The following is a 27,648-nucleotide window of genomic DNA, read 5'->3' as shown; positions in this document are numbered from 1 at the left end:
CAATGTTAATTATTAATGGATTTTATCCATAGGAAATCTCTTTTTGTTTTCCAGGACAAAATAGCTCTTTAAAGGTTATTTTAACCTCAGTGCTACAAACAACTTTTACATCAAGAGCAAAGACTCAAGGCTTTTGAAACAATTAATAACAAAATCTGTTTTGAGAATCCACAGTGTTTCTAGCAATGTGATTATCTGTATAGTTAAAGGGAATCAGAAAAATATAATTTTAAAAATAAAATATTTTAAAAAGCTCATAAAATAGGAAAAAAGAAGTCAATTATCTTCATCTTAACTATACACAAAATTAATGATAGATCCACACTCCTAGAAAAAATTAGCTCTTGTATTAAGACAATAATTCCACATCTTAACACCAATCAGAGGAACATCTCTTATTTTTTAAACAATGTAATTAATAACAAAAGTCAATAGGTAACAAAAATACTTAATTTTAATGAAGAACCTCAGCCTCTTTCCTCTTCTTTTAATAGAGCCAAAATATAAGGGCAAGACTGAATTAATTTCCATAGTCTAAATTATTATTTTTTTTTATTCTCCAGTTGTGGCTAATGATCAGTGAAATGGTGGGACTTCAGGCATTCGGCAGAAAGTAGACAAATTTAAAACAACAACAACAAACAGAAAAGAGACAAAGGGCATGGATGATCTACAAAATAATTAATTCACCTCTCAGCAATTGAGTAGTGCCACGCTTTTGTGAGAATAAAGAAATAAGCAATAGAATAGAACTTTGCCTTTTTCCTATAGAAATAGTTGGGAGTTAGCTTCTTTCAGAACTTATTTGAACTGTCAGCCTTTGTTCCTTTATTTATGTGAAGCATAACTGAATTTGCACTTAGATATTATATTCCTGCAATGTAGCAATGAGATTTATTCACTTTTTGTTAGGAAATTTATTTTGGTTTTAGGTTGGTATGTGTGTACACATGGGCCTCCCAAAGAAAATTAATTGTCCTATTTGTATCTAAAACCTTCCCACAAATAACTTTGGTGTATAAGAGTATCCACATAAGTTGCCATGACCTTCCTGGTACAGAATATTCACTGCTATCAGAACCTTTCAGCACAGCATGTTGATATTGTTGATATGTATATACTTAAATGGAATATTCTATGAATCATAACCAGAATTCACACCATTTCAGAACAGGAGCTGTCAACTATTTTCTGTAAAAGGTCAGATAGTAAATATTTTAGATTTTGCCTATTGCAACTACCCAACTCTACAGTTCTGGAAGCCATAGAGTATATGTCTACAAATGATTATAACTGTGTTCCAATAAAACTTTATTTACAAAAACAGATTGTGGACCAAAATTGGTCTGCATATCATAGCCTGCTGACCTATCATTTAAAATGCAAGTGGAAATGGTCTAAAGAAACTATAATCTTAAATAATCCTTTATTCATATTCCATAGAAGAACTTTATAAGACAATGCAAAAAATAATGGGGAGGAAATAAAGTCCAAAGGAAGAAAAGACAAGCCATTAATAATTTCTAAATAATATTATCTGGCCTTTCCTCAAACATATACTTTATATGTATATGCTTAAAAACATTCTTTCTACATAAGAATGTTTCACATTATTTTAATAAATCAAATTAAATAAAGCAATATTTAAAAAAAAATTACCAGTAAGTATTTGATACCTGTTGTGAGCTAAGCGTATTGCCAAACCAAGAAATTCCAAATGTATAATATGTATACTGCAACCTGTTTTAGTTAATAATTGGTATCTAATGTAGCTATTAAGGTGACTGGCTAATTTGAACAGTAAATAAAAAAAATAGATTTCTCAGTTACACAGACAGTTCAGCAGATTAATACATCTGTGCACTAAAATTTAGATGATGTAAAAGTTCATCATTCGACATATAAATTCTAAATGGAATGCTCATGGTAGAGTTCCAAATATCAAAACTTAATTTAATTTTGTCTATTATTATTATTAATTATTATTATTTTTAAAGAGAGGGAAAGGTGGGGAAGGGCAGAGGAAGAGGGAGTGAGAAAATTCTAAGCAGGCTCCATACCCAGTGCAGAGCCCAATATTAGGCTTGATCTCACAACCTTGAGATCATGACTTGAGCCAAAGTCAAGAGTCAGATGTTTAACTGACTGAGCCACCCAGGTGCCTCAAAACTTAATTTTAATGAACTAAAAAGCAATGTTTTATTTGTTTTACATAGGTTTCACTTCTATACCTTACTGGGGGAGGTAAAGTCATGCTTTGAAATTTTGCTTCAATAAATATATGTCTATATGTCTATGTGCTTTCAACACAAAAATCATTTTAGTATTGTAATAATCAAACTTGTGCTTAGTTAGCCACATGTTCTTTTCCATTTCTTTTTCTTTAATCTTTTTAAAATTTTTCTTCTAAATTTGCTTTTCTGACTGACTCAGACAGTAAATATTAATGATTTGAAATATGATATCTTTATTTTTAAAGTTCCCATTATATCCCATGAACTAATAAATGGTTTTGATAGTTCCATCCAGCTTCTTATCAGGATAATCTCCAGTGAGGGCTACCTACATACAAGGGTAAAATGAGTTTGCTAGGATTGAAAGTAAAACACAAAAACTATGCCCTGAAAATGTGTTGGGGTAGGAGCGAGGGAGAGGCAGTCAGATTAATAATCAAATGATATAACATCTATAATCTAGATGACATGCAAACCATCATCAAGGTCCAATGGGATTGAGGACAAATTGAAGAGGAAGGCCCTGGGCTTGACTTCATTATTAGTTCACAGCTGAGATGATAGTGTCATCACACAGGCAGCAGCTCCTGGGGAATCCATCCCATGTAACATGGAAAAGAGCAAAGCAGTGCATCCCATCAACCCCAACACAAGCCCTAGACAGGCTAGGAGGCAGGCACCCCTCCCCCAAGGATCTGTAGAAAACAGGATAGCCTGACTTCCTAAAGGGATGTTAAGGGTCTCCAGAGGCAGAAAGGCCAAGGTGTGGTCCAAGCCCTGTTGGCAAATGAAATTAATGATATACTGCCAGACTGATTGTCAGTGGTTTTGGGCAAGTGAAGGATATCTGGGAATCTGGAGCAAACAGCTGCCTTAGGTACAGGAATTATTAATACATAGTGATTCAGGCTAGGAACTGAGCAGGGACTGACACATGGTGATTATAGGTAATGCAGGAAGCTGAATGCACATGCAATACATAGTGCTTTTTTACTTTGCAAAGCATTTTACAATGAATGACAAGTTAATGTATAAACTCCATTAAACAATAAAAAAGTCAGGTTTTTTTCCACCCAGATTGGTCTCACAGTTTAAATAATTCATTATATTTGCAACACCATTATTAGATATTTTCTCAGGGGGGCTTTAACATTTTTATAAGCAAAAAAAAAAAAATTCTGACAAAAAAAAGTATGGTGTATTTTTTTCAAACCTAATTTTCATTTATTTTTTAACTTTCGGAGAAAAAATTCCTTTCTGTCTCTGTACAGTTACTAGTCTTCTAACGGCAAGTATTTAGTCACAGTGAATTCATTTAAATATTGGGATAAATTCCACCATCAGTTGCCACATTTCCTTCAGGGCTCTGCATTTATTTATTTATTAGATTCCCCAAATTGTATGCTTGGTTTAAATAGCTTCGGGGCAAAAATACAATAAAATTGCATTAGTTAAAAATATAACCAGCATCAGCAACATGAAAACATAACAGTAAAACAGCATGAGCATATACATATAAACATAGTCATCATTTTAACACTCCACTGGGACAAGCCATATTACAAAGATAGATTGTTTGCCAAGCCCTGAAGCTTAAACAACTGGGGCCCTGGGGAACCACATGGGCCTGGAACTCAGGTTGGAATGGTCATCACAGGCTCCTCAGAGGAATGCAGCTCTCCATCCAGGGAAAATCAACAACTGTTAACAGAAGCAGATTTCATTTGGCAAGAAGGTTAGGAGGAAAGAAAACTCTAATTTTTTTTTTTTTCTGTGTTTTCTGGCAGAGGACAACATTTCTAAACATCAGCACACACCCAAACCTAACAGACATTGAAAAACAGGTTTTGGGGTATTTTTAGTTTATGTGAGGGAATTGGATGAGACATGGAAAAGGAAGAAATATAAAAATGTGTGTGTCTGTATGTGTGTGTGTGTGTAACAGTCTACTGAACTTGTATAAACTTTGAGTGTTTGAGCTAATGAAATAAGAGTACATGTATATGTACACATATATATCATATATATAAATATATATATTTGTAAATTCAAAGAACCTTAGATTTTTTTTCCTTTTCTATTTATTGTCTAAATGCTCCCCATGTGATCTATAAATACCGTGTATCTGAGCATGTCAGAATCTAGTGGAAGGTCTTTCTGGGATTCCCAGTAGCCTTCAGACTTAAATTCAAACCATTTAGCAAAAAGCATACAGGGCCATTCAAGATCCAGGCCTTGCCCACTTGTCTAGTTTTCTTTCTCCCCTTCTCCATCACAACACAGAATTTTATGAATGCTGCTGACTTTGTTCAGAATATCTTTTGTCTCATTCTACTCCCTCTACTGCTGCCTGACTTGTAATCGTGAGCAGAACTCTTTTCCTTTCCTCTGTCGTAAGAATTCATGGTACTGTCTCATTTTCATAAGAGACCAAATCTTACCACGACTTTGCAACAGAATAAAATAAATATTACATTTATTAGAATAAATAGACTGAACAACAGTACTCTAAATACAAAGCATAAATGTTTATCGTTACTTCATGATTATTATATGAGCTAATTATTTCTCTTTTCATTCTTAAGCTCTATAGGGGAAAAGACTTGCAAGAAGGTAGAATGGTACAGTGGTAAAGAAAGCAGGCTCTTAATTTTAATTATGTGGGCTCAAATATCATCTCTGCTGCTTATCATCTGGGTAAATGCTAACATACTGATCTGTGGTTTTGTTTCTGTGAAATGGGGTGCTCTCAATAAGCAGTCTTAATTTTTTAAATCAAAATCAAAAGGAACAGATGAGTGATTCTTTTTTCACTGGATTTTAATCCATTATAATATGATGAATTTGAAGAACGAGCAAAATCAAATGCTATATAAACTACTATTTACATGCAAGGTATGTGGAATGAGAATTAAAAATGAAAACAGGAAAGTGTGAAATCGGTCTTGGCGTTCTCCTTGGAGTTTTCTGTGAATCAAGGAAAGCTCTGATCCTCTCCACAGAGGGGAAAGATGCATAACAACATAAAGCATCATATAAAATCTGAGATCTTATAAGTTTCTAAAGCTTACCCATGAATTTCTTGAATCTACAGACACCAAAATAAGAGACCAGATCCTAGATAATTTTTTTTTTAAAGAATATTATGGACATTAATAGATTAAATATAAAGAGGCAGGGAATCCAGGTTGGGGAAATGGTATAACTAGGACCAGGAGGTATATGCAAGTGACACGTATGCAAGCATTCTTAAAAGGACAATTGTTTCATCATTTAGATTTGAATATTTATAATGGTGTTATTGTATTTCCTTCTCCAGACTATACTGTCATTCTAAACTTATTTTGATCTGGTTGTTTGTGGTGCCACTCATAGACAGTATGCCCATCCATAGAGGTTTAGACGTGAGTAGTTTAGGAAGAAGAAAAGCTTCAGGGAAATACCACATTTGTATTTAGATTTGTAAGATAAATGTTTATTTAGAATAAGAAGACAAATGAGTAGATTCACTTATGAAGTACAAATAGACAAACCAAACAATACCAAGCAAAGCAAAGAAAATGCAAATAGAATTTAAAAAAAAAACTAACTCAGACAATAGCAGTATACTCTCCCTTTCATCAGTGTCGCCTTCATCTGTGTAACCACAACTTATTTCCAGCTATAAATAACACTGAACTAGAAGGCTAAGATTTTATATGTAAAGTTGCCATACTGCTGGATCACAAGCAACTCTTTTTCTTGAAACAGAAATTTACCTTTTGCAAGTTTCTTTTTTGAATTAGGTTAATCTATCTAGATTTCTGAGTTTACATAAATATTCTTGAGAATTTCTCATTGAGTCATTGAGTTAATAATTTAACATGACTTTAAAAAACTAGATCTTTGAAACCAAATCCAAAATATATTTAGAAGAGTCAAAGCATTATTTTTACGATAATTAGACATAGAATTCCTTTCATTATTTTTGACATTTTTGAGGCAACATAGTACCTGTAGAAATAAAGGATGGGAAGAGGAATAGAAATATGGTTTTGAATTTCGTATATACTATTTAATTTTATTTAAGCTAATAAAGTGTTTCCTCAATTAGGTGCTTTTATTTATTTTTTTAATTAGTTGCTTTTAAATGTAAACTATGTTATTTCTTTTCAAAATTTCCTTATATATTACTATCCTGTTTATTTATTTACTTAGCATGCTGATTATTTCCATAAATAATCTAAATGATAACCTGGAAAGATAAAATATTGTAACGAGGAAGGACATTTTTAAAAAGGGAGAAAAAGGATTAGCAATGTAAATAAATCTGAGGGTGAGATTGATCCAAATAAATTCATTTATGAAAAATTATTCTTAAATTTGGCTCTAAGTTCCAAGAAGCTATTGCAAAAAGAGAAGCATGATGAATTTCGGGATTATTCATGAATATCCATAAAAAGGACTTATAAAGAAGGAATACTAATTTGCACAAGAGAGTAAAATTAGTACTAATATTGAAGCAAGAGTGAAATCAAAATTTCCCTACAGCTTTTCAGAGGTAGATTCAGATAATGTAGTTTGGAGTTACCTTACTGTCAACCTCCAAGGTAAAAAAAATCCACTAGGGAAAATACAAAAAAAAGAGTATCTTCAGCTCTTCATTATATTAGCAAGTTGTTAATAAATATAATGTTTTATTTACAATATATATGCAATGTACTTATAATTACATATACATATGCTAATGTATATAATATACATTTTATACACACACACACACACATATGTATTATAATGCCCCATATGAAGCAGGAAAACAGTTGTTATCTAGCAAGGATGCTGGCCCAAGAATCTTACTTTTCAAGAAACTGGAAAATCTAGGGTTTTTGTTTTTTTTTTTTTTATAAGAAATCTTTATATTTTTAAGAGGTCAATAGTATGTTTGCCAAATTAAACATACTGAGAGACAGATTCAATATATGAGCTGCCAGTCTTCAACTCTTATTTTACAGAATGTAGAAAAATCAATAGACTATACCTTCCATTATTAAGTATTTGGAATTACTGAGTGACAATTACCTGAAATACAACTTTTATACATTATTGGCTGAGCTCATACTACAGGTTATAAAATTCACTTGAGCCAAAGTTTGTATTTTGTTTTCAAGGAAGTTTAAGTAGTAAGTAAAAAGAACCAAAGGCCATTTTACTACTGCGTGAAGGCTGGCCTCCTCACCATAGAATCACTTAAAGAGCTGACTAGGTCTTGGAACTCCATTTGATTTGTCTCCTTTGCTTTTCCTGAATATTGAAATCACATAGGATTCTCAAATTACCTTTAAAAGGACTCCCAAGTTTGAAGACTTCATGATTATCTTATGAGACCTGTCCCAGCATTCTTTACCACTCTAGTAGTTAGGCCATCCTGCTAAATAGTGCACTCCATAGGTAACAAATTAAATATGTATGATGGGTGTTTGCTGATATATCGAAGGTGCAGAGACTGTGCCATCTTTATTGATTGTATGCGGAAGAAAGCATTTTGTTTAATCATGAAGACTCTATATACCCAAAGTCAGAATGATTTGCATAACTAGATAAGTAGAAAAAGAAAGTCTCTTTTTCAAAAGGACTTCAAAGCCATCCTAAACTCAATGCCTTCCCTGTAAGTTGAGTGTGAGAAACAGAAGTGTTCTTTGCAGTGGTTACCTTTGAAAATTAGCCCTAGGTTTTCTGTGAATTGGAATAACTATGTTCTATGAAAATAACTCCTTTATTCCTGCTTCAGTGGGGCTTTTTGTTGTTATTGATTATTTCTGCATTACTGCTCTAGAAATACTTAAGAATTAGAAGTAAGTTTGTTTTATGCATCTGAATAATATTGTGTCACCTAACATATAGGTTTTGGAAGTCCTTAAATAGAGAAAATTTCAGGAAATGAACTATTTATATTATAGAAAATAACAGGAAAAATAACAAAATTTTGTAGTTAAAATAATTATTTACAGATATCCAACTTATTCCATACAACAATCTGGTAGACTCTTCACTTTCTGGATAAACACATAGAGGTCTAAAAAGATTAAATAGCTTCCTTGGTGGTGTAAGTGATATTGTAAGCTTTGACCTCAAGTGACTTTAATCTTAACTCAGAATCACATGATTCTTACCAAACCAACTTTAAGTAATGGATAAGTCAGCTGAAACTGTTTCAAATATGTCATAATCATATAGATTCATTGCTATTATAGAAGCAATGTAGATAAATTGCTGAATATAGCTGTATGAAATAAGCAACAAGTTTATTACATTAAAACTTCGATTTAGAAAAATACATACTAACATCTTTTTTACAACAGAATTTGGGGACACTGGTTAATATGATGTCTCATAATATTGGATATTAATAAAAATTTAAAATACTGCTAAAGATAATCATATTCAACTGTTATACTGGAAAGCATCCATATCCCCAACATTTACATTTCCTTATTCTTGCTTATTCTTACCTGTAGAATTTAACTTATATATTTAGTCAACAGATTTTGAGGAATACTATTATCTGGGAACTGTATGAATTATTAATCAATAAGTTGAACCTGAATGCATAGTACCTCATTAAATTCTGTGTGTCTGTTCTCATTCTAAAATTGAAATCTTATGTCCTAAATAATTTGTTTATTATCTGGAGTTTTTTGTTTTGTTTTGTTTTTTCAAAATTTTGGACATCATTCTTCAAAGATATTGTTAATCAGAAAGTACTTATGATTTTTTTTTGCTATATACATCTTACTGGCCTTAAAGAAGTTGTCTAAAAATGTCAAAAGAGCAACCAAAGTCTTAATATTTAGTGTAGATTGTGAAATTCTTTTATATGCCACAGTGAAAAGCCCTTTAAAGATGTTTTTCTTGTCTTTCTAATGCAAATCACAACAGAACATCTACATATATTCCTTTTCCTAATATATGTGGCACTTTCAGGAATTCTGTGGGAGGCAAGAAACATCATTTCCTCTAATCATTAACATTTCTAAAATGAATTTGCAAATATCAGAGAATATTATAGCTATTAAACAACTAAAGTGAAAATATATTCTCTCTGGCAACATAATAATGCCTGAAAAGAAAAAAAAAATATCATCAAGTAAAAGTATAATTTCTCCCCTATCTTTCCCCCTTTTCCTCTCTCTCATTTCAATTTAAGAGATTCGTTCTCCTGCCGGTTGTAACGGGAATGAATTTCAGTGTCACCCTGATGGAAATTGCATTCCTGATCTGTGGCGCTGTGATGGGGAAAAAGATTGTGAAGATGGCAGTGATGAAAAAGGCTGCAATGGGACCTTACGACTGTGTGATCACAAAACCAAGTTTTCCTGTCGGAGTACAGGTAAGCAGAACATTGGTTCAGCTTCTACCTTGGGCTTCCTGGAGATAGAATCCCTTTGGCACATCCTTAGTGTGTATCTTACCTGCATAAAAAAAAAAAAAGTCTTCTTGTGTTTCTGGTAAGTTGGCTCACATTCTATATTTGATAATAATACTAATGTTAGCTAGTATGGAGAACTATCAATGGGCCCAACACAGCTCTAAAGAATGTTTTTTCCATGAACTCATTTCATCATCCCAATTCACAGTGAAGAAAACTGAAGCCTGGGAAGTTTCTAACATGCGCAGGTTAAAAAAAGTCAAAAGAGCGAGCATAGCAGAATTGAGATTTGAAACCATGTGATCTGGATTCAGAGTATGAAATTTCAGACTCCAGAAAGAGGCATGGGTGCTAAACCCATAGACAGCACTCCTCTTTCCACAGATAAATCCCTCCCCCTAAATTTCATGAAGATGAATTGAATGAAAGGCAGAATTATATATATTTATTTTCAAGTGCAGTAGACTCCTAAATTCAATTGTGGACTTGCTAGATTTCATGAATTTAAAGGTGATGGCTGTCATTCAAACTGTTGATTTGTTTTGAAAGTCACTGAGGCTTTTATACTTTTATGATGTTATTCTATTATTATGACTGTTGTATTTCATTTTTCTATACAGAGTAGGTTTGACCTGACACAATAAACCAACTTATTTATTTTCCTCTCTACACCAGATGATGAGTTGAAGTTTAGAGAAAAATTACATTACAATTAACTATTATGGTACAATTTGTGAAATGGGCCATATCATCAAACAAATAATCCATGGAAACAATTCTTATAGATTTCAGGATATATTATGGAATCATCTCTGGGATGAGGTGAAATTGCCTTTTTGAACTGCCTAATCTCTTGGTGATTCATTTTGCTCCTTAGTAGGTATTTCAACCAAAAGGTAGAAATGAAAAGTTATCACAGCTGTGATTAAACAAACACTCTGGAAACCACATGGCCCATGGGCAATTAAAGTTATAAAAAGAAATTGTGTTTATTTGGACACACTTCACGTGGCCACAATTAAGCATTCAACTAAGAAATACAGAGATAAATATAAGCTAACATGGGCATAGAGAACTAAATACTCCTGAGGCTCATTCTTAATGAGGAAGTTGTGCTTTTAAAATGGTTATTTTTCCAACAATATTTTTAAAAATTATGTGACTCTTTCAATTGGTAGGTTAAATGTCTTAGCTTTGGGGTTATTGGTTTAAAAATGTGACTTTAGGGGATCCCTGGGTGGCGCAGAGGTTTGGCACCTGCCTTTGGCCCAGGGCGCGATCCTGGAGACCCGGGATCGAATCCCACATCGGGCTCCCGGTGCATGGAGCCTGCTTCTCCCTCTGCCTGTGTCTCTGCCTCTCTCTCTCTCTCTGTGACTATCATAAATAAATAAGCTGAAAAAAATTAAAAATTAAAAAAAATGTGACTTTTAATTTAGAAATTACCTTTTTGGGACATACTGTATTGGTTGAAAACTAATAGATGAATAACATGTTAAGTAATAATGTGAAGAAGAAAATCCTTTTTCTTTACGCACATCAGATTCATTGGCTGTGGCTCTTTAAATCAGACTAACAGATAGATTAATAAGAAAAAAGAAAAAAGTTTATAATATACATATATCATACATGTACATGGGAAAACTCTGATAAGTAATTCTATGGGGTGGTTGAAACTTGAGCTTATATAGAATCTTAGCAAACAATAGTAAATTTGTGAAAAGTTGACAAAAGAAAGGAAAAGCATGTTGAGTTTATAGGGATGGGATATTATAGATAGGTAAATATGTGGGAGAACTAATGGACAATAAGAGCTAGTTAATAAAATGTGTGCAGGTCCATCTTGGCACTGACTTTCCTTTTTTTTTTTTTTTTTTATGGCCATAAGACTTCCCTAGTAAAGGATTTATGGCAGTATTCATTACTCAAATTTTTATGCTTATACTCAGATAAGGGAAATGATAAGAAGGCTTCTTTCTACATCTGGTGAATCTCATATGCTTTCAGCTCAAAATAATCCTCATATAAAAGTGGCATATTTGAGGGGTAGCATATGCTGATCCCATACACTGGCTGTCTTTGGAGAATTGGATTCTGAGAGATAATTTTATTTGTGTTGATTTGGGATTTGGATTATACATTTAATAATGTTTTTAATAAAACACCACATGTATGTATCATCATGTAAACCAAAATTTATTGTAAAAAAGCAGAACTGAAATAAAATTATGTTGCATTGTAAAAGGGAAATACAGTATAATGTGACTATAACTATAACTGAAATTTGCTAAAAGAATAGAATTTAAGTGCTCTCTCTCTCACACACACACACCTAGTAAATAAATAAAATAAAATAAATAAAAGCGAAATATGAAAGGTAATAATTTAACCATCAACCTGATTCTAACTTAATCTGTCGCTTAAACATAGTAAACCACAATATATCAAACAATTTGGGGAGTCATAACTCATAATTATATATGCATACTTCTGAATATTGCAGAATAAAAGAGAACTAAATATAAATATTAGATTAAATATATGTACGTTTGTAATGTTTTTGATATTTTAAAATCTACTCAAATTAAATTATTAGTCTTATAAGCTAAAAGACCTTTAAACTACCCAAGTAGCTGAATTCAGGATTCATATTTATTTTTCAAAGACTTCCAAATGCTAGCTTAAATATTTAAGAGTTTTCAGGATAATCAGTTTGCATTTGGTAGTTACAGTGGCTTTTCTTTTATACATAAATTGCCATCTATTAGAGTAACAGTGTAGGCACATTAATAAATTACTTCATTCCTCTATAGAAGAGAAAGTGAGCTAAAAAGTACAAAACAATCATTTTTAAGAGCTTCTAAATGAATAAATGAATGAATGAACAAATGAATAAATAAATAATGAATAATAAATAAATAATAAATAAAATGCATATTTAAGAGCTTCTTATTTCAAAGGAACTCTCTTTGACCAAGAACTACACTCTCTCATCTCTGGTCTCTCACATCCAGACCAACAAGTTGCAGTTATATTATTGTTGAGGAATCAGGGGAAGAAATTTCATGTCTACTTCTCATGGAAAACACTCAGAGATGCATTCTTCATTTGGACAAAAGAAAATAAATATTTAATATTATGCAATGATACCAAGATTATGGGGAAAATAGGCCCTCCAGCTATTGATAAGAATATAAATTTGGCCCAAACTTTTCACTTCTAGAAATTCATGTAAAGAAGAGCAGGAGTACATGAAGTTATATACAAAAAGATTTTTAGTGCAACATTTTAATAGCTCCCAAACTAGAAATAATTCATTGCTCATAGCTAGAGAAACTACTCAAAGTTACAGTGCATTCACACAATGAACTACTAATGTTATTAAGAAGGCATAAGAAAAAAAATTCATAAAGATGGAGTTTTATGTTCACACTTTGAATCCTCTCTATGCTATTAAAAACACATAAAGATGATGATAAAATATAACAGGAGAAAATGAGAGAGATATAGTCATATTAACAAACAAAATATATCTCTGATAAACTGAAATAAAATAGAATAACAAATGGTGAGCTGGGTTGAATCTGGATTCCTGATTAGATTGGATTTAGAGGCCAGTAAAGAACAGATGTTCAGATCTTAGGTTTAATGGGAAATAAAGCTGTCCCACATGAAGTTGGGGACTAGAACCAGGCTCACTGCTGAAAATCAGAAACGGGAGTGGGACTCCTTTGCTTTTGAAAGGAGGAAGAAAAAATTACCGCTGGTTGCTTCCTACTTAAAAGAAGTTGTGTGTCTAGAGAGATGGGAGGCCATAGGCATAGCAATCAAGCCAAGACTCTGACTAGCTTAGGCACTGCAAGTGATAAAGAGACAAATACAGGATGTATTTTTGAACCAAGAGAGGGGGTAGTGATGGAGTGGGCTGAAGTAGAAGCAGAAATACCTGTACATAGTGATGAGTAAACAAACACATGAAGTCAGAGAGAAAATTGAAAACTCCTATCCAAGATGAGATTGAAAAAAAATCCTAAAATCATGAGGAAAACCATATCTAATAAAACCAGCTATCAAAAATCAATCATAAAATGAATTTACTCAAGCTTAAATGAAAATGAGATGTTTAAATGATGGTGATGATTTTAAAAAAGAGTTAAAATAAGTTTGTCTGAGATCCTCGAAGAGAAAAAAAATGGAAAATAATATCCCTAAATTGAACAAGAATATATATATATATATATATATATATATATATATATACACAGAAGGTCTATGATATATTGATATAAACATGATAAGCAAAATAATTGTAACAGAAAATAGTGGAAAATGATAGAAAGTGATACCTATTATACTTAGGAATGAAATACACCACCATGGAACTTTAAATAAACTCTAGGCTGGACACAGAGAAAACAAATTGAACAATAACATGCAGGTAACTCAGGAACATCACAGAAAAAGAGAGAGAGAAAAAAAAAAAGAGCAGTTGAGATCTATGTTGGAAGGCTAAAACAGATACTTAAAGAAACTCCATAAGAGAATAAAGGTATTAATACACACACACACACACACATGCACACGCACACATACACACACACGCAGAATAACTAAGTTTTCCCTAAATTGAAGAACATGAATTCCCATAAAGAAATGCATTCAGTCTTTTGGGTAAAATTAATGAGATTAACCCAAACTTCTTAAGTCATTTTGAAATTGCAGATCATCAGATACTGAAACTACCAGAAAGAAAATCAGATTATCTAAGAAGATATTAAGAAATGCCCAAGAAAATGGAGTAATAAGAAGCTGAGGGAAAAACACATTCAGGCTAATATTCTATATCCAGGTAAAATATTATTCCAGATAATTTAATCATATAAATCACAAGGCATTTTTCCATATTAATCCTCACTAAGAAAATTATTAAGGCAATCAGAAAATAAGATTTAATGAGAAAACGAGAGAGATAAGTTTAGGGACCAAAGTAAAATATTACTGAGATGAACAACAACAACAAAACCAACCAAACAAAATCAAATGATAAAAATGCAATCTTCAAATAAAGGTTTTGCAGTCTAAATATCTTACATTAAATAATATACTATGGATAGCAAAAATTACAGAAACCACAATAAGAAAACCATTTTAGAAGCAAGAAATTCTACTCACTTATTCTAGCCTATTAAAAAGGAAATTGAAGAAAACTAAGCAAGAATGGAGAAGATCTAAATATAGTTATATATATTTATATATAAAAAATGTAATTCTATTCTTAGAAGTAAAAACAAACAAAAAAAATGAACCTTTTTTTACACGGCTCCAGCGAGATTTGTTTTTAATGAGCATTTATTGTCATAAATAACATCAGTTAAGTCCCAAGAAGTAGAAATGATGCAGACAAAATTTCCTGATCATAGCATAATAAATCTAATAATTATGAAGAGTAAACCACTCTTGAATTTGGAACTTTAATAATGAAAGCACTCATTATCTTAATTCAATGGAGTTTCAAAATGAGATTGTAGAACTTTTACAAAATAAAGATTTGTTTATATAAGAACATATGGAATATAACTAAAGCATTGCTCAAAAGAAAATTTCATAATTTTGGACATTTGTATGCAGTGTCTGAAACTCTTAGTGATTCTTTAACCTCTAACAACTTCAAAAGTATAGATGCTATAAAATCACCGAAGAAATCATCTGAAACTTTAATTATTTATATTTAACATATAGTTTTGTGAATCTTGAATGTTTAATTTTGTTTCTAGTGGTTTCTAATAGTTTCCCATCTTCAACCAGTGGAGCTAAAACAAAAAAAGTAATAATGTTAAAATGTTGTTTTCTAGATTTACAAAATTACATCTAATTAAAGTCAATTCACAAAAGTTTAATAAATTCATATAAATTTTCAAATATTTATGCTTGTAACAATATTTTTTATTTATTAAAGGTTAAGACTGCTCTAAGACTTTTGAGATACCTTATTTACATTTATGTTTTTTTAATTAAAATATTTTTTAACAATATGTAGGAGAGGGATCACTGGGTGGCTCAGCGGTTTAGCGCCTGCCTTTGGCCCAGGGCATGATCCTGGAGTCCCGGGATCAAATCCCACATTGGGCTCCTTGTATGGAGCCTGCTTCTCCCTCTGCCTGTGTCTCGCTTCTCTCCCTCTTTCTGTGTCTCTCATGAATACATAAATAAAATCTTAAAAAAATACAATATGTAGGAGAGACAGTATTCACCAATTCTCTTTATGCTTTGCTGTATTTCTCAACTCTCTTGCAGTTAGATTGAGGCCAGGTGACTATTTGTAGCCAATGGACTATATCACTTCCATGCTGAGGCACTTAATGTAGAAAATTAGCATACTCCTGCTCTTTTTCTCCTGTCTCAGTGACCTTTTAAATTATGAATCTAAAGAGCATATATATAGATTTTAGTTGATTGGTGTAGCTCATCTTATCCTTACCAGTGTAACATCTAACTTAAAAGTTAAGACATAACAAAACAAACCAAAGGAAAACAGATAACCAGATTAATTTTTAAATATAGAAAAGAGAAAGAAACATAGCATAATTTGAAAATTCAAGAATTAGGTTTTTGGAAGAATAACCAAAATTGCTAATACATTATCTGACCTAATAAAGAAAACCCATTGAAAATCCAGTACATAAATGAGAATGGGAAAATAATTGGAGATGCTAACAAATGATATAAATTAAAGAAATATACTGTGTCACAGAAATGAATTTTAAACCCTGTATTAGTAAATTCATGTATTAAAAATATGCATTTCAAAATTTATTCTAGAAGGGAAAGTGCTGGTAATTTATTTTATAACAATAGGGAAAAAATCAATATCTGTCCCCTCTCATCATTTTTTTTTTCAAAAGCTCCAAGTCCAGCTGAAAAATTCTACCAATATTTAAGGAACATTGTTACAATGCTGTTTCATCTCCTTTGGAGTATTCAAAAGGAATAAAAACTTTTAAGTTATTCTTTTAAGCAACATAGTATTGGCTTTATAATTCCCCAAAGTTAGTACCTCCCATACACACAAAGATTATAAACTTGGTCTGATGACCGTTACTACCATCATTCTAGACAAAGCAGAGCAAATCCAACAAGTTTTCAATGAATAATTCTCTATGGAAAAAAAAAAAAAGCCCTCCTCTCTTTAAAAGCAAAAATGGTCCCAAAGAGAAGAATGCAGTTAATATAGAATAAATAGGGGAAATATTTGCAACACAGATCATAAATAATTATATACTCTGATACATAATGTCTTTGGTATCATTTTTTAAAATATTTTATTTATTTATTCATTCATTAGAGACACAAAGAGAGAGGCATAGACATAGGCAGAGGGAGAAGCTGGCTCCCCACAGGAAGTCTGATGTGGGACTTGGTCCCAGGACCCCAGAATCATGACCTGAGCCAAAGGCAGATGCTCACCATGGAGCCACCCAGATGTCCCTCCTTGGTATCATTTTTAAAAGACCAACTACCCATATAAAAAAGGGGCAAAGTTCACAGAAAAAGAAATACAAAACGCTACTAAATAAGTGAAAAGACAATCACCTTCACCCATTACAGAAAGTCAAATCTTTAATGAGATTGTATTTTTTTTTTCAGAATCTGACTGGTGATTATTAACAAAACCAATAGTATCCAGTGTTAGTAAGAGTAGATGAAGCAGACACTGATGACAGGAATATTAATGAAATTATAAGGAAAGTCATTTGACAATATGTATCTATGTTTAAAATCTGAATATACTTTCACAATTCCACCTCTAAGACCTTATTCTACAAATATACTTAATGCATTGGAGGAGTGATACCTATAAAGATATTCATTTAAGTTATATATATTTTTTAAGATTTGAATAATGCATTTAGTAAACTTGTTAATAAGTATACAGATACCTTTACTTCTACCCCAAATAGTTGACAATGTACAGAAAGCATTCTCCATAAACAAAAGTCAAATTAGAATTCAACATCAAGAAGATTAGAAGGCTGGAGCACCTGGGAAGCTCAGTCAGTGAAGTGTCTGCCTTTGGCTTGGGTCATGATCCCAGGGTCAGGCCCCTGGGTCAGGCTCCCTGCTCAGTGAGGAGTCTCCTCCTTCTCTTTCTTCCTTTGCCCACCCCCACCCCCCACTCCTGCTCTCTCTCTGGCTCCCAAATAAATAAACAAATAAATAAATCTTAAAAAAATGATTAGGATTTCTTTATTAATCTGATGATTATTTTGAAGTATGATTTTAGTTTTCAAATTCATGGCCTTCTAAATAAATCCTAATATATATATATATATATATATTAAAATAATTAGAGATGAATGACATGGGATATACTGCACAATTAAATTTCTGTGAAAGCTTTTTTTTAGTAGACTTAATTTTTAGAACACTTTGAGGTTCACAGTAAAAATGAGAGGAAAGTCAGAGTTCCTATATTCCCCCTGTTACCCCTATACACACAGCTTCCTTTACTAACAGCCTCCTGCAACAGAATGACTTATTAAAATTGTTGAACTTGTATTCCTACTTTGACACATCATTAGCACCCAAAGTCCGTAATTTATATTAGGACCTACTTCTGGTGTTGTACAAAGTATGGATTTGGGTGAATGTGCAACGATGTGCCATGTGCCACCACCTTATCATACAGAGTGGTTTCACTGTCCTAAAACCCCGCTGTGTTCTGCTCTCTGTGCTGTGCCCTTTCCCTCCAGCCCCTGGCAACCACTGATGTTTTTATTGTCTCTGTAGTTTTGCCATTTCTAGATTGATATAGTTGGAATCATTAGCATGTAACCTTTTCAGACTGGCTTCTTCTTTCACTTAATATACACTTAATTTCCCTCCATGTCTTTTCATGGCCTAACAGCTCTATTTTTTTTTTTTTTTCCATCCATGAATAGTATCCCATTGTCTGGAAGTACCACATTTTTTTTTTTAATCCATTTATCTACTGAAAGATATCTTGGTTGCTTCCAAGTTTTGGCTGTTATGATGTAAACATTTACTAGAAACATCTGTGTATAGGTTTTTGTGCAGACACAAATTTTTAATTCATTTGAGTAAATACCATAGAGCACAATTGCTGGATCATATGGCAAAAATATGTTTAACTTTGTAAGAAACTGCCGTCCCCACCAGCAATGAATGAGGAGTTCCTGTTGCTCCATACCCTCCCCAGCATTTGGTGTATCAGTGTTTTGGTTTCTCATCATTCTAATAGGTGTAAGGTGATATCTCATGGTTGTTTTAATTTGTATTTCCTTAATGGCATATGATGTTGAACATCTTCGATATTGCTATTCATTGCTAAGTTGTTTTTAATAGTTAAGTGTTATGAACAATCTACATAGGCCAAGATAGGGCTCTAGATTTGAACATGAAATGGTATATCCATACAGTGGAATACCTAGCAGCAAATTTAAAGATTGGAAATCACTGTTATACTTGGACATGGACATTTCCTGTGATTAAGTTTTGAGTAGAAAGTAAGGGAAAACAATAGGGGGCATAGTATGTGATACTTTTTTATAAAGGTGTTTTTCATAATAAAAATATATTTCTAGAGAATTCACAAGAATTTGTTATCAGTGTTTGTGAATAGGGGAAAAAGAGTGAGACGGTGTCATACTTGTACAGTCTTCTCTTATGAATGTTTTTCTGAGAGTGATGAGATATGGGGGCTGACCCATATAACTTTCACTCCAGATTCCATTGGAAAAAGCAATAAACATTTTGAAGTCAGGTCACAGGATAAGGTTAAGAGTTAAGGATTAAATGCTCTTTAGCAAAAGAATGTAACAAAACTAACTCGCACACATGGGGATTTAACTCTGATTGGCTTCACAAATAACTTGCTTTGTGCTGATCCCCTGTGTAATGAAAATCTTCTGTGGGCTTCTGTGAATGGCAAAGTGTTACTCTTTCCTATGATTACATTGTTTTATTTCCTTCCCCATTGTTGTATCAGTAAATACAAAGTGAAATGGTGAATTTAATCATTGTTTAAAAGCAATCTGGAATAATTAGACCCAAAGATTTCCTACAGTGGAATAGTGATTTTGTTGGAATTATATGATGAATTGTATATGAAGAATTTCTAAATACAGCACTTTTTCTCCCTTGCCTATAACCAACCCTATGGAATAGTTTTACTTATTTCTGATGAAAATAATGTGATGAGTTCTCCATTGTCTATGTGTCGTAACACTAATAAAACACTTAGCATATTGCTTCTGAGCCTTATATATTTCTGTTTTGATTTCTCCCAGAAGCAGTTTTAAACATTTGCTGTATACTATCTCTTTTCTCTTCAATACTGTATCTTAAGAAAGTATTTTGCCCAGAAGGGCTTTTCTTTAGATACTGATCCTATGACCTCTTACTTCCTATGGGACCTTAGTCAATTTTCTTGCTTATGTTTTCAATTTTTTTCTCCACATTAATTTTTCTTCCTCTCTATAAAATATCTAGCCCAATAACATCAAATATATTTATTTGATTTTATTAAATTTGTCTGTTGTCCTTTCATCAAATAACGTTGTGTAGCGCACCTAGAAATCTTTCCTCTCACTCATTCATTCCTTCACCTTTTCTCTACTTTATCTCTACCTTTGAGGGAATTTGCTGTCTCAGTTGTCACCAGAGATGATTTCACAGTCCCTCCTCTTCTGTCTTGAGTCCTGCTCTGCCATTCAGTAATTATGTGAGTTCAGATAAATTACCAAACCTAAATTTTGGTTTTCAAATCTATAAAATAGAGATAATGATGATGCGGACAATGATATCATCATCATCATCATCATCATCATCATCATCATCATCGTCATCATCATCATAAATAGAACATAGTGTCTAAAATACAGTATGAGCTTGATGAATGATAACTAATCCTGCATTTTGACTTTTTCTTGTAAGATTTGGCCTTTCTCTGCAACACATATCCTCTATTTGAAATCTTTTCTTGTGAACTCTCATACTGGATTGTCCTCTATTCACTTATCTTTTAGATTTTTTAATTTCACTTTTCCTTGCTTGCCCCTTATATTTAAGGTAAAAAGAAATATTTGTTGAATGCATAATGTTTCAGACATTGTGTAGACGTTTTTCTTTCTTTCTTTTTCTTTCTTTCTTTCTTTCTTTCTTTCTTTCTTTCTTTCTTTCTTTCTTTCTTTCCTTCTTTCTTTCCTTCTTGTAGACGATTCTTTTAATTTCCTTCTTTTGCTCCTTCTCATCTTCATGTAAGGTATCCATAGTAATTTCTTCTATTCCCAACATTTCAACCATCATTTCCCAGCCAAATGTTTTCCAAATTCCCATCACTGAATTTCACCTCATACTTCAAACTAATTTCTTCCACTGCTATGCTGAACATTCCACTTTTTCTCTGAAGGTAGAATTTTTTTTCACATTCTCTATTTCTGTTAGAAACATCTTCAATCCTCTACACATTTAAGTTTAAAGCAGAAAGTGGATTTTGACATTCTGACTTGTCTTCATATTTTCAGGTCCTACTGATGCTCTGTCTACAATTTCTCTACCATCACCCATTCCATTCTTTCCACTCACATATCATAGCATATGGTAAATCTGTATTATCTGTCCTTCAGACCACTGTGTGGCCTACTGTGTTTTCCTCTGACAGTAATTGGCTTCAATCCATTCTACACACAGCTTAAGCTCCCTATTACCTCATAAACTGTGACCTGAGATCATACTTACTCAAAATCTTTCAATGGTTCTCCATTGTTTAAGATGAAGAGACACCTCATAAATTAGCAGTCAACATTTCCTGAACTGTGACTCCAAACTGCCTTATTATTGCTTCTGGAGCAAGTCCCACCCTTTCCTGACTGTTTATGACTTTACTTAGGAGTTTTTTTATGTTATGTGTGGATTAGATTCAGCAAGTAACACTAAAATCCCATGTGTTCAAATAGCCATTGAAAATCACCCCTTAAACTCAGTATACATGGTTCTGTGTATACAGTTCTGATGAAAATTTGTACATATAGCTATGCTATTAGGAAAATAATGTTTAGCATAAAATAAAGAATACATATGCAAAACAGAATTTTATTGTGAACTCATTCAGAAATGGAGGAAGACCAAATGGGAGTTAATTTACTTCAAACATCTATGCCCTGACACATTCCTGTTGAGTAATAAGAACAATCACCATGCTATTAAATTACCTCTCTTTTTTCTGTTTTACTTGCCTTTTGTTTCTTAGTTGGTATATATTTGAATATAATGACTATATTCTTTAGTCGGCTGTCTATATGATTTTTTTTTCTGTTTCCATAAGTAGTATTCACTGGCACCCTTCAAAACCCCTTTCCAGGGATCCCTGGGTGGCTCAGCAGTTTAGTGCCTGCCTTTGGCTGAGGGCGTGATCCTGGAGACCCAGGATCGAGTCCCACACCAGGCTCCCTGCATGGAGCCTGTTTTTCCCTCTGCCTGTGTCTCTGCCTCTCTCTCTCTGTGTCTTTCATGAATAAATAAATAAATAAAATCTTTAAAACAAACCGAAAAAAAAAACAAAAAAACCCTTTCCAAATAATATCTCAGTAAATCTTGTTCTCAGCCTTCCCATTATATATATTTTCCACCTTTCTGAAATGCCATAGCACTCTGTGATCATTATATGGCTTTTATTTTATTCATATATAAGTATACATGTTCAATGTAGAACATTTGTGATTACTAGACTTATTGCTGCACAAGGTCAGGGATTTGTTTTTTCCATTTTTCTACATTCTTCAGTAGCTAAGCAAACACATTATACTCAATAAATAATTGCTGAATTGAATTGAAGTCAACATTGTTAGAGAAAGAAATATGTATGCAGTATTAAAGGTTAATGGTGTAAATATTTTTTAAAATAGCGCAATTTAAAAAGACATTATGCTTATATTGAGTAAATCCATTTGGATTTCCTCAAAGATTAACTTCTCTTCATGCTCATATTCTTTATTTTTTTAAGATTTATTTATTTATTTGAGAGAGTAAGTATGAGTGAATGAGGGAGAGAGGGAGAGAAATCCTCAAGCAGAGTTCCCACTGAACACAGACCCTGACTGTGGGCTAGATCCCAGGATCTTGAGCTCAGGACCAAAGCCAATCAAGAATTGGATGCTCAGCCAACTGAGCCACCAGACACATCCATACCCATATTAATATTTACTGTGAATCACATCCCAGAACCAAAGTTATTCTCTTATAACATATGATATCTTTTATTAAGATAAAAATGAGTCAGGCAGTTTACAAAATGATAAATCTATTTTTTAAAATGGCCAAAATAGTTTAACAGAGAAAGAAACTCTAGAATCGATCATATAAATTTATTCTTGAAAAGCAGTACAGTGTCTAATGACTCCAGAAACAGTTTCCCTATAGCTGTTGACTTTGTACTGACTTTATCCTAAACTATAAATTTCAAGATAACAGAAATAAAAATAGCCCTTATAATGTCCTTGGTGTGTTTGTGTGTAGGTGTGTTTATGTTTGCATGAGTGTGATTTCACTAGTTGTCATGATACATACCAACATACTGATTATTATTTGTTGTTGTTGCTGCTTTTTACTTGGCCATTCTTATTCTCATTGCCCAAAGGGAAAAACCGCAGTTTCTGTAATATTCTTGCACACATAGTTATGAATAGAAAATATCATTTTAAATAGATCGGAAAAGATTATGTAAAACTTAACTTGATAATAAACACCTAATAATATTTTCAGCACATAGTTTTAAAGTATAATTAGTAAAGACAGAGTAATTGACTTGGTTATTTGAACTTAAATGTGAACATTTAAAAATTATTTTAAAAATTTTTGGGTTTTTTTAGATATTGGATATTTATATTTTCTAAAACACATTTCAATACTATTAATCTGTATTTAATTTTCATAATACAAATTTTCTCTAAGACTCAAGTTTCTGATATATAAAGGAGAGAACTTAAGGAAATCTGTAGTATTCATTATTTCAAGATATTATATCCAATTATTTGACTATGTAAGGATTTGTCTTAATATGAATCAAGTAAAAATCAACAGTCTTTAAGCATACTTACTAAAGTCATTTGCTTTTAGGTTTTCCCCAATTAATGATCATGAATTAGAAATTTAAACTCAGGGATCCCTGGGTGGCGCAGTGGTTTAGCGCCTGCCTTTGGCCCAGGGCGCGATCCTGGAGACCCGGGATCAAATCCCTTATCGGGCTCCTGGTGCATGGAGCCTGCTTCTCCCTCTGCCTATGTCTCTGCGCCTCTCTCTCTCTCTCTCTCTCTCTCTCTGTGTGACTATCATTAAAAAATTTAAAAAAAAAAGAAATTTAAACTCATACCTGGTATGCCCTCTTAATCCACATTTTTGTAAGGATTAAAACCAAACAAGATGCATTTCAAGCATCCCCTGCAATATCAGAGACAGGGGAGAACTATTTAAACTTGTAAATCTCATCTAAGATACTTCGTATCTCTGGTAACATAATCTGAGTTAAAATTACTAGTCATTTGAATACGATTTTCCTTTACCTTTTCAAGGCAGCATTTAGGTTAGGGATAGCAAATAGGTTTTACTGCTGTTCTGACTCTAAAAGATTGATAGTGGTTTATGGACAGGTTTGTTGAAACAATTCTATGGTTATCCTGGAGTCAGTGATTAAGAATGTCATGGTGGATTAGTAAAAAAAAAAAGAAAAAAAAAAGAAAGAAAGAAGAAAAAGAAAGAAAGAAAGAAAGAAAGAAAGAAAGAAAGAAAGAAAGAAAGAAAGAAGAAAGAAAGAAAGAAAGAAAGAGAAATTACACCTTGATTTACCAAATTAAAAATATAAATTATTATATTACTCTTAAAATCTCATTCTACTGTATTTGTAGGTGATCCCTTATGATTTATTACTTAAGTACAGAATGCCATATTTTAGACTAAAATTATATGTTATGCATTGGCTTTGTCTTGCTAACTATATTATATAAACTCTTTGGTGACAAGGAATGGGTTTTAGTACTTTCTTATATTTCCTAAAGTTCCTAGGGATAAATAAGTCACACCTCAACAGAGAATTTTTCATAATTCATCTGTAGAAAACATCAAACTTGATGCACATGTGTATACATTTCATCATCATCATCACTTTTAAAATGAGCATTGGGGGGGGTCATACAGAAATATGGTAGAAGGAAAATAAATAGCACAAATTGATCAATAAAAATTCTCCTCTCCTACTCTAGTTTTCCAGAACCTCAAGTCTTCCTCACCAGAGGAAATCACTGTTAGCTATTTTTGTTGTAGCCTCCCAGAAGGAATTCATGTAGTGATAAACTTGTCCATATGTTTATATTGATGTGTATGGAATTACAGTTCTAGATATTGGTAAATACATAAATATCTTCTAACATATATGAAAACCTACCATGCACTTGGTTTTGTACCTTTTCTATTGATATGTTCTGGAGATTGTGTTATCTTGTGAAGAATTATTTCATTCTTTTTCACTCCAGTGTATAATAAAGTGCATGGATACATTGTAATTGATATCACCAGTCTTGCAATAATGATTTAAGCTGTTATCAGTCTTTTGCTAATTTATATGAAGCAGCAACACATGTCTTTGTAATGCATCCTTGTGCATTTGGGCAAACCTGTTAATGAAAAAAAATCTAAAATTAGAATTACTCTGATGCAGAATTGATGCATTTTTTTCTCTAGATTTTGTAACATGGCCTGGTAGATAGATATTTCCAATTTGCAGCCCTTTCAACATTGGAGATGTTACTTACACCCTTGTCAAATCTATCTTTGCATTATCCATTTAAAAAAAAAAATCTAAACCAATTTGATAGAGGAAAAAATGGTATTAAATTGCTGTTTCAGATTACTTTTTTTATTAGAAGATATTTTTGATCATTTTTGTAAGTCATTGATTCATTGTGAATCTTACACTTGTATGGGTTTATTGATCTTTATTTTTTTGTAAGAGCCCTTTTACATGTTAAAAAAATACCTTTTTTAAAATATAATAAAAACTTTTCTGGTTTACCAAATTTGTATTGAATTTATAGATGGATTATATTGTTGCAATGTGGAATCAAAAGTATTTGTGAAATTAAGTTTATCAATTTATCCTTTATGTTTTCTGGATCTGTGTAATGAACATTTCAAGTTTTTGTTGTTTTATTTTATTCTAGAATGTGTGTGTATTTATCATTGCTTTTTAAAAAGTATTATTTTTTTGATTTACTTAGAATATATTTTACTGTAAGGATTTATATTTGGCTTTTTATTTTCTCTAGGTGGCGAAGCAATGTTCCTAACATCATCAATTTTGTAATTCCATTATCTTTATTATTTTGAACAATGTTTGTATATTAAAACCATATGCTAGGTAGATGAATATCTGATGTCTCGATCCTATTTAAATGTTGATATGTTTGATATTCTGTTAAAAATATTTTGACTACTGTTAGTTTTAAAACCTTCTGAAGGTTTGACATTTACAGTTCCTATTCATCAATTTTCTTCTATTTTTTGAAGACTCCAAATGATTTTTGCGCTTTTATCTTCTCAAATTTAAGATAAGCTTATAAGATTGCAATAATATTGTTACCATTTTATTGGGATTAATTTGAGGAAAAATATTTTTCAGTGATAAAAAGATTAAACTATATCCAAGACATCATCTGAGTTTGTAGATTTATAAATTTTCTTTGTACAAATTCTATATAATTCTTTGTAGTTTAACCCAAATACTTTGTTTTATGGTAGATTTTTAAATCTACCTTCTACTATAGTCTCTCTTTAGATATAAAATCTGTGAATTTTTACATGATTTTTGAAACTAGCAATCTATTTTTTTAAATCTTAGTTTCTTACAGTTCTTAATTAGTTTTTATTGATTTTATGATTATATGATTATATTAGCTGCACATGATACTCTTCTAATTTTATACTTCATTTATTTCTATTATCTAATTATATTAGATAGTATTTCCAGAACAATATAAATAATAACATTATTAGTTTTATTTATGATGTAAAGGCAAAAATTTATAATCTTTCCCCAATTATATCAAATCGACCAGTTAAGTATCCATCATTTCTTATTTTAAGAGTATTTTCATCAATAATTAATGTTGGTTATGACATGTTTTTATATTAACTATGAAACTGATCATTTGTGCTTTTTTTTCTCATTTGACTTAGTACTGTGGAAAATAATTTATATATTTCTGCAAATGAAACATCCTTTCACCAATATTTTAGTTACTTTAAAATATAGAAGCCTTTAAATTTGAAGCAGACATCTGAATATATAAAGACTCTTTGACCTATACAATCTAATATTTTTCATTTCCCTTTCATTTGTCCTAGTCATTTTATGAGTTGTTGGTAAATAGTCAGCTAATAACTAGTATTTATCTTTGGGTCATTTTTTATTCATATTACACCTCAACATTGCATAATCCAGAAAGATAATTAATTATAAGAAAAGGTAACCATTCTGGAATGGGGGGAGAATTTAGAGTAGAAAAAAGATTGGTATAGACAGTGGCTGTTGCTTTCTCTGCATTTCACATTATTACTTTTGAAAACTGCTGGCTTAATAATAATCTTTTTTTTTTTTTGCTTTCAAAGTCAATAAACAAAACATATTTTCATAACTTCTGTCTGTATGTACCTTAGCTACCAAAATGTTCAATAACGTTTTTTTTATTATTTTATGAGTGAGAATATACATGTCTAGGTGTGAGGAAGAGTTTAAGTGTTGAGGTTACAAATGTTAACAGAAGGACATTTTCTCCTGTGAAATAAATCATTTGCTTAAATTTCAGGCTGCAAAAGACACTGAAAACATTTACTTGAATTTAGGTCTCTGAAAGGGACTTATATACAGATGTTTGTTTAAAGTTTGTTTTTAAAAGTATTGTAATGGAACTTTCAATTAGTCACATACTATTTTTTAAT

General features: G+C 31.9%; 1 protein-coding gene across 1 annotated transcript in view; it reads left to right on the top strand.

Moving 5' to 3' along the window:
• The window catches only part of LRP1B (LDL receptor related protein 1B), a 1,825,680-nt gene that overhangs the window by 1,164,836 nt on the left and 633,196 nt on the right, over positions 1-27,648 (top strand). Inside the window, exon 21 of the mRNA XM_072789062.1 lies at positions 9,421-9,603. Within this exon, the coding sequence (XP_072645163.1) occupies positions 9,421-9,603 (183 nt within the window). The remainder of the gene's footprint in view (positions 1-9,420; positions 9,604-27,648) is intronic.

The sequence above is a fragment of the Canis lupus genome, chromosome 20 (genome assembly GCF_048164855.1).
Source record: "Canis lupus baileyi chromosome 20, mCanLup2.hap1, whole genome shotgun sequence".
Lineage (NCBI taxonomy): Eukaryota > Metazoa > Chordata > Mammalia > Carnivora > Canidae > Canis > Canis lupus.
The sequence above is the reverse complement of the archived record's forward strand: the minus strand, read 5'-3'. Positions and strand labels throughout refer to the sequence as shown.